Here is a 14,501-nt window from a genome sequence, read left to right on the forward strand (position 1 = left end):
AGGCGGGGAAAGAGAGGAAAGAACCACCAACAAGGTCTGTGAGAGAGAGAGGAAAATAGGAGAGATTAAATGACAAGAGACAGAATAAATTAGTAGGACAAGTAAAGAAACAAAATAGGCATATGGAGGATATGTAAATGGCTAAAGCAGCGTCACCACAACTGGGATAGATCTTAGGAACTGAAACTGCTGAATTTAGTTCTGATGATTGTAAAATGTACAACTAATCAAAAGATTAGTTCCTCGAGCCTACGCTGACCTCAAAGTCTGAGTCACAGTATCATATATTGATTTAATTCTCAATAGAGCTATAATTGCACAAACACAAATTTTTATCTTGTCAAAATAAAATTTGATACACCATAATCTTTTAACATTGTATGCGATTTTTTCCAAATACACTTCTAATTCATTTTGAAATCACTCAGGAGTGCGCTATTGAACATTTTTCATGGCAAAACAGAAGATCAGAACACAATTATTGATATGGTACCAGCTGCAAATCAAAAACAAAATCATGATGATGGATGTGATTCCAAATTTTTATTCCGAAATAATCCGAAGCAGGTTCCTATCTGAGCACCAAGTCACTTTGAGCTGTCTCCATACACCCCCTAGTGCTGGTTCTGGGTAGTGCAGGTAATAAATTGGTAGCTCTGGGAACAGCAGTTTGTCAGGCTCAAAGCTATGGCTCTTCCCAGAGTTCAGTTCTGGACACGACTGTGTTCAGGAGGTACAGTGAATGTACTGCAGAAGTTGTTCATATAAAAAGAAAAATCAGAAGTCGAACAGTCCCAAATTGCCCTCACATGTTTCTAAGCAACCAGTTGCAAATGGTGGACCTCAGAGGGGCACTCATGAGCATGTCACCTGCTTACCCCAAAACTCAGGAAAAGTCAAAAATCTAAATTTTTGCACAAAAATATACTCAGAAAAATCAAATTTTCAACTTTAAATATGTGAAACACTCAGGCTCATTGGAAAATGTGATTCAAGTTGTACTAAAAGCTTCACGCCATGAGAAATTCTCCACAATATGTCCAATATGTATATTCAAAAATAAGGAAATGTGCTGCATATCTAAGAAATCATATGAAAATAATCCAGTACTGTACATAAATCTTCTGAAAAACATCTTAATGGTGCTACATTGCAGTTACAGTTATCTTTGGCGACTCATCATTGGTGATCACACACACATTTTCATAAACATTGGCATGTTCACTGGATCTGTTGTAATGAGAAAAGTTAACAATAGTGAGTATGAGTTATCAAATAAAATTATTCTTAAAATTATTACACTATTGTCTTATCATCTTGTACTGAGTAAAATAATCTCACTTTACACCACATGTCAAATGATGATGGGTAATGAAATGATAATGATATGAAGATTTAAAGAAAATTAAGTAATAATGGAAAAAAATACATTCAAGTAATGAGGTGCTATAATCAGTCAGGTTTGCAATTTTTGATAGGTATTTGTGGCTCCTGCTGAAATGTGTGCACAGGATTGGCTTGGCGATGCTGGCTTGTTAAAGAACACTGTCTATGTTCACACTGTGGTGGCACAGTGGTTAGCACTGCTGCCTCACAGCGCCAGGGACCTGGGTTCGATTCTTGGCTTGGGTCACTGTCTGTGTGGAGTTTGCACGTTCTCCCCATGTCTGTGTGCTCCAGTTTCCTCCCACACTCCGAAACACATGCAGATTAGGTGAAATGGCCATGCTAAATTCTCCCTCAGTGTACCTGAACAGGCGCCAGAGTCTGACGGTTAAGGGATTTTCACAGTAACCTCATTGCAGTGTTAACGTAAGCCTACTTGTGACACTAATAAATAAACTTTAAAACATATACAATGATACCACAGTCAGCACTTAGTGGGCTGGAAGGAACTGGACAGAGGAGAAAGGAAAAAACTAAATCACCATAAAGGCCAAGAGAGGATTCTGGATGGTTGAGAAATACCTTATTGTACACAGAGTGAATGGTTTAAGCCAATATCTGAGTATGTAAGAAGGACCGGGTGAAGTAGTAGAAATTGAATTTTAGTATGTACATCTCGGGGAGGCGTTGGCCTAGTGGTATTTTCGGTACACTATTAATCCAGAAATTCGGCTAATGTTCTGGGGACCTCTGTTCGAAATCCCATCACAGCAGATGGTGGCATTTGAATTCAATAAAAAAAAATCTGGAATTAAGAATCTACTGACGACCATGAAACCATTGTTGATTGTCAGAAAAACCCATCTGCTTCACTAATGTCCTTTAGGGAAGGAAATCTGCTGTCCTTACCTGGTCTGGCCTACATGTGACTCTAGAGCCACAGCAATGTGGTTGACTCTCAATCGCCCTCTGACATAGCTTAGCACTCAGTAAGGTCACTCAGTAAGGGCAACTAGGAATGGACAATAAATGCTGGCCAGCCAGTGACGCCCATTGCCCAGGAATGAATTTTTTTTAAAAATGTACTTACATTATTTTGTACTTACTGTGAAATTTACAGACCTGGCATGATGCAGAAATGATGTGGAGATGCCGGCGTTGGACTGCGGTAAACACAGTAAGAGTTTTAACAACACCAGGTTAAAGTCCAACAGGTTTAAACCTGTTGGACTTTAACCTGGTGTTGTTAAAACTCTTACTATGATGCAGAAATACAGAACATAGAAACAATGAGCAGGAGTAGGCCATTCGGCCCTTCGAGCCTGCTCTGCCGTTCAATATGATTGTGGCTGATGCCATTCTCCCGCTTTCCCCCCATCCCCCTTGATACCATTAAAATCTAAACAAATATTTATCACACCTTACTATATTCTACATTTTTAAAATATCATCAGCTTTGATTTTTGTTGGGCACTAGCATTGTTGTCCAATGTCCCTAATGTTATAATATTCATCTGAATAAATTGCATTATACAAGATAAACATTTTTATATCCATTTGGAAATGCTGTAAATATTTCAAGCCTCTGCTTATATTTCTGATTCAATCACGAATTTTTCTTATGCTTTAATTATTCTCCATATTTGTTGTAGATGAAACATTATCTTTTGGATTGCACCAATGTCAGCAACGTGCAGTATGGTGGTGCTGTAAGTGAGGCATTTGATGCTATACTTCCAGTGCATACAGGTTACCTGCAGGGCATAGCTGAGCTCATTTAAAAAGAACACAAGGATCCACTGTATCAAGTTTAAATTTCAAAAGTTCTGATAAGCACCCATCAATTATTTTCTACTCCGCCTGCTGAAGGTCAGCAGCAGAGCTGTACAGAAAATATTTAACTGCACATCAATATAGCTCTGCCTTTTCCCACAGAATTAATATCACAGTTTGCCACAGCCAGCTTATTACACCTCTGATACCTCTTTACATTCTAGCTCTGTGATCCGGATTTAGTTCTGGGATTTGCTCCCCAGTTGAGTCAGTAGCTAAGAGGTAGGATGTGCTTTATTTTTCAACAAAATAAGTTCTGAACTGGGAAAATACACTCTATTTCCTGATTCCTGACCCTCACCTTGATTCTTTTCCAGGTTGGTTAAGCAATGATTTCAAGTGCGCACACTTCCTTTAGTGTTTAGATATATAAAACGAATTCATTGAACACAAAGGGAAATTGACTGTTAGTTTTGAGACTATTAATTTATGATATGCAACAAAATGCTATGAAGGGACTTTCCAAGAATGTGTTCCCAGTACTATTGGAGGATAGTATTTCCTTTACCTCCAATGACTGTGCTGTAAGGTAAATATACATGATGTGGAGATACCGACGTTGGACTGGGGTAAGCACAGTAAGTGGGAACAGTAAGTGGGGAACACTTCAGCAGTCACGGGCATTCAGCCTCTGATCTTCGGGTAAGCGTTCTCCAAGGTGGCCTTCACAACACACGACAACGCAGAATCACTGAGCAAAAACCGATAGCCAAGTTCTGCACACATGAGGACGGCCTCAACCGGGATCTTGGGTTCATGTCACACTATCTGTAACCCCCACGACTTGCCTGGGCTTGCAAAATCTCACTAACTGTCCTGGCTGGAGACAACACACATCTCTTTAACCTGTGTTTAACCCTCTCTCCACTCACATTGTCTGTACCTTTAAGACTTGATTACCTGTAAAGACCCGCATTCCAACCATTATCTTGTAAATTGAGTTTGTATCTATATATGCCCTGTTTGTGAACAGAACTCCCACTCACGTGATGAAGGGGCAGTGCTCCGAAAGCTTGTGGCTTGTGCTACCAAATAAACCTGTTGGTCTTTAACCAGGTAAATATACCACAGCTTGTAAGGTCTTTTTGAAGCTTATTCCTAACTGCTTCCAGAGACGTTCTGCCTTATATGATTATCTTGTCAGCTCTTCTGTTGACATATCTTTGTAAATGACATTTGTTGTCCCTGGCTACTCTGCTGGTGACTAAGTAAAACATTCGAATCACAGCACTGCTGATATTCAGAGCATTTAGGAAAATATTAACCATCGAGTCACCTCACGGCATCTTTTAAATTCAGGGTTTCAGTGATCTGTCTTCCATTAATGTTTACATAGTCATTTTCTGTTGTTGGTGATTCCGGTTGATTATGCTCCCTGAGAAAAAAATGAGAAAGATTTAAGCAAAATTTTAAAATTACACTTTTGATGATGAAATTCAGCTACTGAATTATCAACATGATTCCTTTAATCATTTGACTATGCTGTCTGCAGGATGGTCCCTGGTGAAACATCAATGTCACATTCCAGAGCTCCACTGGAATTCAATATAAAGTTCAACCTCTGGGTCATCAAAAACGAGTTTGATTTGCTGTGCAGTTTATGCTAATACAAGTTTTGACAGTCCACATCAATTAAAATGTTTAGAAACGTCATACTGAAAATGTAATCTTGGTGACTGTTAATCAGCACCTAGCAAGTTTATAGTTCTACATGTGTTTTGCGAAAAAATTTTTAACTGATTGACACCAAGGACTTATTATGTTTTAGAATATTCTGTGTGGGGATTAACTACCTCTTGATTGGGTGCAAACATTCCAAATGCTCTTGCAAAATATCACCCCCCTCCAACCTCCTTTCCCTCTTCAATGTCCTTGAACATGTTGTCACCATCCCCACCATCTGCAGCCTCCCTCACCCCCCACCTTCACCCCCCACAACAGATTTGCATCCATCTTTCTTGGAACTCCGCCATTGAATCTCTGCAATCAGGTTTCCAGCCCTACCACAGTATCAAAGCCACAAGAGTGACTGTGACAAAGGTAAACTTTCCCTCCTTTTCCTTCTTGTTCCCACCATCCCCCTCTTTCAATATCTCTCCGTGATTTCAACTTGAGGGGACTGCATGTGCCTGGATCCATTCTTAACTCTCTAATCGTAGCCATGAAATCACCTACAGTGGCTTTTCTTCTCACTTCCACACCATTGCTTCCAGTCTCCCCCAAGCAAGTATCCAATTTCTCATTTACATGCTACTCCTCATGCTACATCATCTGAAAACACAATGTCAGTTTCCATCAGTAGGCAGGTGACACCCTGCTCAACTGTCAACCTCTTCGCTCTCTCTGAATTGTCAGACTGCTTATCTGACATTCAGTACTGGATGTGCAAAACTTCTGCCCAGTTAAATATTTGGAAAGACTACAGCCATTGTCTTTGGATCTTGCCATAAACTCCACTCTCTAACCATTGACTTCATTCTGCTCCCTGGCATTTGTCTGACACTGAACCAGATACTGTTTGGAACCTTGGTCTTGTATTTGACCTTGAGATGCAACTAAAAACCTACGCTACTACCCTATTTCTGTCTCTGAATTATTGGCTGATTCTACCCCTGCCACAGCTGCTGAAACCATTGTTACCTATAGACTTGAATATTCTAATGCACTCCTGGTTGGCCTTGCATGTTCTACCCTTCCATAATTTGATGACATACAAAACTTTACTGCTTGCGTTCTAACTCATCCCAAATCCCACTCACGTATCACCCTGTTGCCCACTGACTTACACTGACTCCTGGGCAAGCAACACCTCAGTTTGAAATTTATCATGCTCCTTTTCAAATCTCTCCACCGCATTGTCCCTCCCCTATCTCTGTAATCTCACAAGCCTCTGAGATATCTATGCGCCTTTAAGAATGGCCTCTAGAACATTTTAATCACTCCATCATTGGGAGTCACACCTTAGGCTCCCTAAACCCTAAGTTCTGGAATTCCCTTCCAATGGGTGAAATCTTACCAACAAATGGCGGACTGTTGGTTTTGGCAAGAAATCTTATGATGCTGTCACAAACAGTTGGGCATGTTTCACGTGGTCATGTAAGGGGGCAGGGCCTTAACACACCAGCAAAGCTGGGCTGCACTGAGATCGGGACGCCCCTCCCCACAATCAGAACCTTCAGCAGTCAGTACCGGCTGCACACCCTTGCTCCTCTTCCCAACATTAGGCCTCTCCCCATCTTCTGGCAGTCAGTCCAGCATCCCCCCATTCCCGCAACCAGCCATCACTGGAATCTCCAGCTCCCACGTCTGCTCCTGCCAACCACCACAAATAAGTGAATCCCCCGCCACTCCCAACCCCCCCATAAGGCTCCCACTGGGGTCCGCCCCTGGCACTTCCCCCTGGCATAGATTGGTATTGCCACATTGGCACAGGTTGGCACCATGTAGTGCCAAAGGGGAGGGCCAGGGAGCATTGCCAGGGCACTACCTGGCCATATCCCTATCCCCAGGGGCTACACTCACCTTTACGCCCCCATGGGGATCGCCATGATAGTTTCACGTCAGAGTGAATTGTTGTAAACCTCGCTGACACCACGTTACATTGGTGCGGTATGAATATACGGCAGGGGTGTCAATATAGGGAAATGAAATATAAATACATTGAAATAAATGTAAATCAGGTTCATGTCCATTATATCACCAGTGAGAAGCAGCGAAAATCGGAAGTCTCAATCTTGCCGATAAGATCCAAGATTTCAAGGGTTTCGCCAAATCCTGAGCCCCCGTCACCATTCCCGCGGATGGCAAGCGTCGGCTCAAGATTGCCCACAATACCTCTCCACATCTAACATCACTTTCCACCATCTTCCTCTCATGCCCCAATATCTCTTTGGTTGCTTGGGTATCACATTGTGTCCTGTAATGCTCCTGTGAAATGTCTTGGGACGTTTTATTATATTGAAAGTGTTATATAAACACAGGTTATTTTTGTTATTTGATCACAGATAGTAAATGGATAACATTATATTCATTCGCATATATATCATAATCAAATAATCATGGGATATGTAAAATACTTCTGAATGACTGCATCCGATAATGTTTGATGCTAAAGTCAGAAAGGATCAGTTAGTTGACCTGAATGTATTTCAGTATTTCATTGGCACGCTGTTTCATGCTCTACTTGTGAGAGCTTAGAAAAATTGTAAGCACATTTAATATTTTTAGATCATCTAAAAATTGCATTTGTGGTTTATTCTCCCAGGTGGAGAATGGGCATGCAATTATGATTAATTAATATTATTCAACAATTTTCAACATAAAGATTTATTCCAATATTCTCTTTTACTCTGTCTCTGCCTCTAAAGTACACTAAATCAGTCTGCAGACATTAAAAGCATCTGTCAAGCATCAGTTTTAGTCGTACAGATTAATCCTGTTAACTAGGGTCACAAAGAATTTGTAGACTGCATTGTATTATCCCAAACCAGACCGATACACATCAAGAACTGAATTGGTGGAGGTGTCCACACCGCCCCCCCTCAATTGTAACCCTTTTCAATGGCATGAGAGGCCAAGGAAGAGAAGGAAATTATGAGATTAAAAACAGTACATTGCAAATTCCAATGCAATGGAATTTGCAATGTACTGTTTTTAATCTCATAAAAAGAGTAAATCAACACTCAATAAGTTGTCAACTAGTAAGGAGCCCATAGAATAAAAATAAAGTAGTTCAGGAACTTACTCGGAATTTTTGCACCAGAATTTATTCACGATGAATCCAATGAGACACACGCACAAAAACACAATAACAGCAATGATTCCCATAAACCAAGGTTGTAAATGTCTGCGGCGCTCTCCTGTTGAAAATGAATTAGATGATTATTTGAATAGAAACAATGTGCAGGGGCATGGGGAAAAGGCAGGAGAAATGGCACTAATTCATGATGCTTCTTCGGAGAGCCAGTGCAGACACAATGGGCCAAATTGTCTCCTTCTGCATTGTAACAATTCAGTGATTCAGTAAAGCATGAGAAACTCCAACAACATTTCTTGTAATTGGCTCTCATTGTTTGTACTGTAACGTTTTTCAGTATCTCGGGAAATATTGCTAATGCCTCATTGCCTCTGCTTTTGCTGCCCTTCATTCTCCTTTCTGCTCAGTTCCACATCTCCAAATGGAATCATTTTAAAAGTCACAACCCACAACAGAGACCCAGATTTCAAAGGAAGATAAGGTAGCATAGCTGGATCTTTAGAAAGCTTTTGACCTATTCCACAGCACCATGCTAATGTTAGACATTATAGAATAGGGGTACATAATGGATAGATATTGAGCTCAGAAGTGGAAAGCTAGCTATGAGAACTTTCCAAAGCTAGAAGTAATTACTCGGTAGAATATTAGAATGATTGAGCTGGCAATTTGTGCTACTTCAAAACACAATTTCTGTCAAGGTTACAGTGAAATTTAAAGACAGCCATTCTGATTTGTTTTCCTCCTTGATTTGATTTCCAATCAGAAGTGTGTACTGGAGATAATTAGTTTGTTTCTTTAATCACAAATTTATCACATGGGAAGCAACAGAAGATTTTATAATTGATAACATGACTGACCATTCACAGAGCATTGTACAACTTCTTGTTTCCAGCAAAACTCCAAGTCACAAACTCCAAAGAGAGAAGCAGATCTCCTTGGAGGTATTTGTAACATACATTTTATGGGAACATTTAAGGGTTGATTCTGACTTTGGCTAAAAATGATTGATGTTCTCCATACATGTACATGCTAGTAGAATGGCAGCCTAATTCTGCAAGATGGCATGGGGTTAGCAGTTTTGCGTAAATATAATAAGCTTCTTATTAGGGTCTTCCAGGGTACAGAGAGCACTGGGACAAATAGGCTTACAGAGTCAGGAGTGCAACAGCTGGAGGGCAATGGCAATCTTAAAGCAAAAAACCTTTTTTTTTTGGAGGTCTAGTTTTTAGACAGCTTGTCTATAGGAGGTCCCAGAATTGTTTTGTCCGTTCAGTGAACAATGTCTGGAGGTTTTACTGGAGCAGCTTGCTATGAGGAAAGTGGCTGTGCTTGGGGAGGAGGCAAATCCTCCAATGGAGTCAGTGTATGGGGGGTAATGGCTAAGCACGTGGATGTTGTCTTCTCAAAGCTTCACTCAGAGTAACAAATAAAACAAAAGGTTCTCCGGAATGAAGAGTGCCGGATAAAAAAATGTCCAGGAAAAGCACCAGTGTAGCTGCATTATACAAACACCAAGCCCTCAGTCTACAGTCTGCCATCATATCTGCATGGCCAACTGCAGGCACTGATCCATGCTCTCTTTTTTAAACCCCAGGCTTCCTTGCACTTATACAATTCAGAAAGTTTTAAAGTTTATTTATTAGTGTCACAATTTGGCTTACATTGACACTGCAATGAAGTTACTGTGAAAATCCCCTAACTGCCACACTCCAGAGCCTGTTCGGGTACACTGAGGGAGAATTTAGCATGCCAATGCACCTAACCAGCTCGTCTTTCAGACTGTGGGAGGAAACCGGAGCACCTGGAGGAAACCCACGCAGACACGGGGAGAATGTGCAGACTCCACACAGACAAAAGAATGTCCAGGAAAAGCAACAGTGTAGCAGCATTATACAAACGTCAAGCATTCAGTCCAGTGTGTTATCACAACTGCATGGCCTCCTTGCTCTCTTTTTTAAATCCCAGGCTTCCTCGCACTGACACAATTCCAGAATGTTTCATCACCAGTTCACTATATGACTCCTAAAACTATTGGCAAGCTCTCTGTTCATCGTATCACTCCCGGTGAAGTAAAGATTGTTCATTATGTGCCACTCCGGTTACCTCAAAATGCTCAGAAGCTCTTTGTTCTCTTTTCAAAAGGGAAAAAGCTGCTCATAATGAGGGGCAGTAGAGAGCCGTGAACAACTCAGATGCTATAATGTGCAGGCCCACAAATATTGTGTTCTTTCATTATGGAGCAGGAACAGGCACAGGTGAGTTGCTGTGTTCATTCTAAAGTGTGGCATCACTGCTTCTTGGACTGTGGAAGCATGAGATGTGTCACCAAACACAAGTATTCGGCTGAGAAATCTTCGATGCAAGATTGACGCATCTAATGAAAGTAAATTGATTGTATATTTCTGGGGGTCTGTATGGTTAACATTTGTTGGGCGAAGGGACATATGGAAGCCACCCCAAATTCTGGTGTTCATTCACCCAGCAGAAGCAAATGCCATTTTTCCACCTTTCCCACATGGGCGACACGATGGCCCAGTGGTTAGCACTGCTGCCTCACCACCACGGACCCAGGTTCAATTCCAGCCTTGGGTGACTGGCTATGTGGAGTCTGCACATTCTCCCCATGTCTGCATGGGTTTCCTCCGGGTTCTCCAGTTTCCTACCACAGTCCGAAAGACATGCTGGTTAGGTGCATTGACCATGCTAAATTCTCCCTCAGTGTACCCAAGCAGGTGCCGGAGTGTGGCGACTGGGGGATTTTCACAGTAACTTCATTGCAGTGTTAATGTAAGCCGACTTGTGACGCTAATAAATAAAGCTTAAACTTTTAAAAGGTTAGGTCGAGTGTCCAAAAGATGCTATCGTAAATGTGTGTGGTTATGGGGATAGGGCTGGGGACAGTGCTTGGGTAAAATACTCTGTCAGAGAGTTAGTGCAGACTCAATGGGCCAAATGTTCTCCTTCACTGTCGGGATTTTATGATTCTTTTTGTCAGGAATTCGTTGAGGGCAAACATGTTGAATAGTAACAAAAGAGAACTTTCATAGCATTTTGTTATGGGATTAATCAGTTAGAAAAAGCATCGAAAGATTGTCACTGTAATGCTGCTTGAGTGAAGGTCCAGTTCATGACTCCTTCCTCCTCCAAATCCAGGACCGTTTTTATTAGCTTCTTAGGTAAAGAAACGCCCATGTACTTGCAACTGGAAGAGTCAAATCAAAAATGCTGCAGAGGGAGGTAAACACTGAAGCGCTGGATTTAAGGAAGACAACAGCAAATAGTAGGAAAATACAGTAATTATAATGCAAACAGTTTGTTTAAAAAGTAATACTCGGCTAAGTGGCCGAGAGTTCTAATGAAACAGCTCGCAGGCCTCACAGTACCTAATTTACTCGGGTCATCAGTGATGCACCATCAATCAAGCAAAGACTAGTTTGTATGCAAGAACAAATAGGCTTTTATTAGCAAAAGACTTGGAGCACACCCATGCCGATGAACTGGTCCAGACTGAGGCAGGGGGGTGGGGAGCAGTCACCTTTATACCTGGACCGGGGGAGGGTTGGAGTCCCGTGCAAGGCCGACAGGGACGTGTCCAGGCATGTCACACACACAGGCAATAAGCTAACAGTTGTTTACCACAATCAGCGAAACCAGAGCTGCAGAACAACGAGTGCAGAGTTGTGTCATTTCACTGTTTCCTCTGGATTACTGATGCCAGCACCCCACACAGAAAGCGCCGCCTCAACACTGGACCTTTAGCACCAAGTGCTACTCTCCCCATAAAAAGTGAGAGGCTGAAATTAGTTCAGTCATTCTAAGGGAAGCACCTATTGAGATTGAACAGAGTTCCAGCACCCATAGTTTTTAACCGGCCCGTCGTTTGCTTACACTGAAATCACTAATCTTTTCGGAAAAAAGTAGTGTTTATTATACCCCCGCGAGGTTAGAGGAGAAAGTTGGGCGATGGATATTTGGTCCTCGTTGCATTTGAATAGCTGTAAAAGGAGTTGACAAATACCGTTGTATTGTGTGGCCTGTGTCCCTTTGCAATAATGGATTCCGAAGTTGGCCGGGAATCCGGAATACCTTCACTCGAGAACTCAACAACTCTCAAGACTTATTTTATTAATTGTGCACCCCTTTTCACCATATGAACAGGTTTTACTCAGTCAGAAGCATTCCTTTTTTTTGAAGTCGCGGGTCATGGTAAAGTTTGTTTGAAAGATACATTTAGGACGAAGTGTCGAACTATAAAAACCCGAAATCACAATCCGACTTGCTACTAATACCCTGAAATTTACTCAACTTCCGGGAAAGGAGTGAAATCGACCCTAAAATAGCACCCAGCCTGTTTCAAATATTTGAATTACTCAAGGATGCATTTTGTTATTGTCCTCCCAAGGCCTTCTAAATCAACACTTGCTGAACACACTGTGCTTACTAAATATTCGAAAATACAAGGGAACAGTGGAGCTATTTTACTGTTAAAATGATTACCGCAACAGGTCTCTTGAGGTCAGCTCAGTTTTAATTCGATTCGCGTTTTACGATCCTTGTATTTGCATTGTAAATAAAATCTGTTCACCTACCATTCTGAGTATTTACAGAGACCACCAGTACGAAAAAAATACAACACAGTTGAAGACCTTTGCGAAACATTGTGGATTGTAAATGGATTCCCAAAACTCCGAATTAAACCTCTCGGGGCGGGGTTGCAGAGCGGCTGAGACCCGACATTCCTGAAGATCTACATTTCTTGCCAACCACGCCTCTTCTACCTGACACTGAGCACGACCTCACATTCATCTGTAGTCTAACTTAATAGCAAGAGTCTTTCTTTATTCTGGAAAATTACTAGAGGCAGAAAATGGAAGAATTTAAAGACAAAATTAAATAACTTTTCAAGTTTATTTATTAGTATCACAAATAGGCTTACATTAACACTGCAATGAAGTTACTGTGAAAATCCCCTAGTTGCCACACTCCGGTGCCTGTTCAGGTACACCGAGGGAGAATTTAGCATAGTCGATCCACCTAAGCAGCACATCTTTCGGACTGTTGGGGGGAAACTGGAGTACCCAGAGGAAACCCACGCAGACACGGGGAGAACGTGCAGACTCCGCACAGACAGTGATCCAAGCAGGGAATTGAACCCAGGTCCCTGGTGCTGTGAGGCAGCAGTGCTAACTACTGTGGCACCGTGCCATCCCAACTGATACATTGGGGAGAGGAAGATAAAGGAATTCAGCGAATATGGGTGTGATAGAAATGCGGACTACATTTGGCACCCCTTTTAATGTTACCCAAAATTGAGGCTGTGTTCTGTCCTGGTTGGCAAGGCACAGCTCTGGCACCATCTACTTGAAGGCTTTCATATTCAATAAAGGATGATTTGCTCTTTTGCTGATTGACCATCCATTTTTTTCTATTTGTTCATGGGACGTGGGTGTCGCTGGCTGGGCCAGCATCTATTGAGTATCTCTGAGGATATTTAAGAGTCAATCACATTGCTGTGGCTCTGGCGTCACATGTAGGCCAGACCAATAAGAATGGCAGATTTACTTCTCTAAAGGGACATTAGTGAACCAGATGGGTTTTTGCAACAATCGTTTCATAAAGTTTATTTATTAGTCACAAGTAGGCTTACATTAACACTGCAATGAAGTTACTGTGAAAATCCCCTAGTTGCCACACTCCGGTGCCTGTTCGGGTTCATTGAGGGAGAAGTTAGCATGGCCAATTCACCTAACCAGCACAACCTTGGAGTGTGGGAGGAAGCCAGAGCACCCGGAGGAAACCCACGCAGACACGGGGAGAATGTGCAAACTCCACACAGACAGTCACCCAAGCTGGGAATCAAACCCAGGTCCCTGCCACTGTGAGGCAGCAGTGCTAACCACTGTGCCACCCCATAGTCATCAGTACAGTAAGATGTCTCACAATACCAGGTTAATGTCCAACAGGTTTATTTGGAATCACGAGTTTTCAGAGCGCTGCTCCTTCATCAGGTGATTCACCTGATCTCTGCCCACCCAGTCCAACATTGGCATCTCCACATCATAGTCATCAGTAGACTTTTAATTCCATATTCCCATTATACATCCCGCTTGATTTTTTTCTTTCCATTGATCTCAGTGGAATCCACTCCATTAATTGTCTGCCTGGATTTTCAATCTGTAAGGTTTTAACCCTTTCTCCCTCCAATATTGAAGCAACTTGTTTCCAGGAGTCCCAGTGAGACCAGTGTGACAAGCATCTGGGGTAATTGATGAGAAATCTGTAGAAGTTGTTTTGGGTGGCATCTGTCACTATGTTTCAGAGTGTGGGTGCCTGATCACAGTTCACCAATTGGTTTACATGGACTGTGTATTTACTGTGAATATTAGATGATTGGTTGGATTTTGTAACTCGTGTTATCCTTACAAATCGGTATATAATATCTGCAAATATATAGTTGGGGTGAAGGTGTGGTATGTTATAGTTCATCCTTTCTTGTTTAATAAATGTTTTATTCTTTTGTTAAAAG

General features: G+C 41.8%; 1 protein-coding gene across 1 annotated transcript; it reads right to left on the minus strand.

Annotated features, from left to right (window-relative positions):
• Positions 1 to 309: 309 nt before the first annotated feature.
• pdzk1ip1 (PDZK1 interacting protein 1) lies at positions 310 to 12,755 on the minus strand. Its single transcript, XM_078218538.1, has 4 exons — positions 12,565 to 12,755; positions 7,964 to 8,078; positions 4,496 to 4,594; positions 310 to 1,230 (listed from the first exon to the last, which is right to left on the minus strand). Exons 1-4 carry the CDS (start codon positions 12,632 to 12,634, stop codon positions 1,146 to 1,148), a joined length of 369 nt encoding a protein of 122 aa, XP_078074664.1. The 5' UTR covers positions 12,635 to 12,755; the 3' UTR covers positions 310 to 1,145.
• Positions 12,756 to 14,501: the final 1,746 nt, after the last annotated feature.

The sequence above is a fragment of the Mustelus asterias genome, chromosome 8, assembly GCF_964213995.1.
Source record: "Mustelus asterias chromosome 8, sMusAst1.hap1.1, whole genome shotgun sequence".
Classification (NCBI taxonomy): domain Eukaryota; kingdom Metazoa; phylum Chordata; class Chondrichthyes; order Carcharhiniformes; family Triakidae; genus Mustelus; species Mustelus asterias.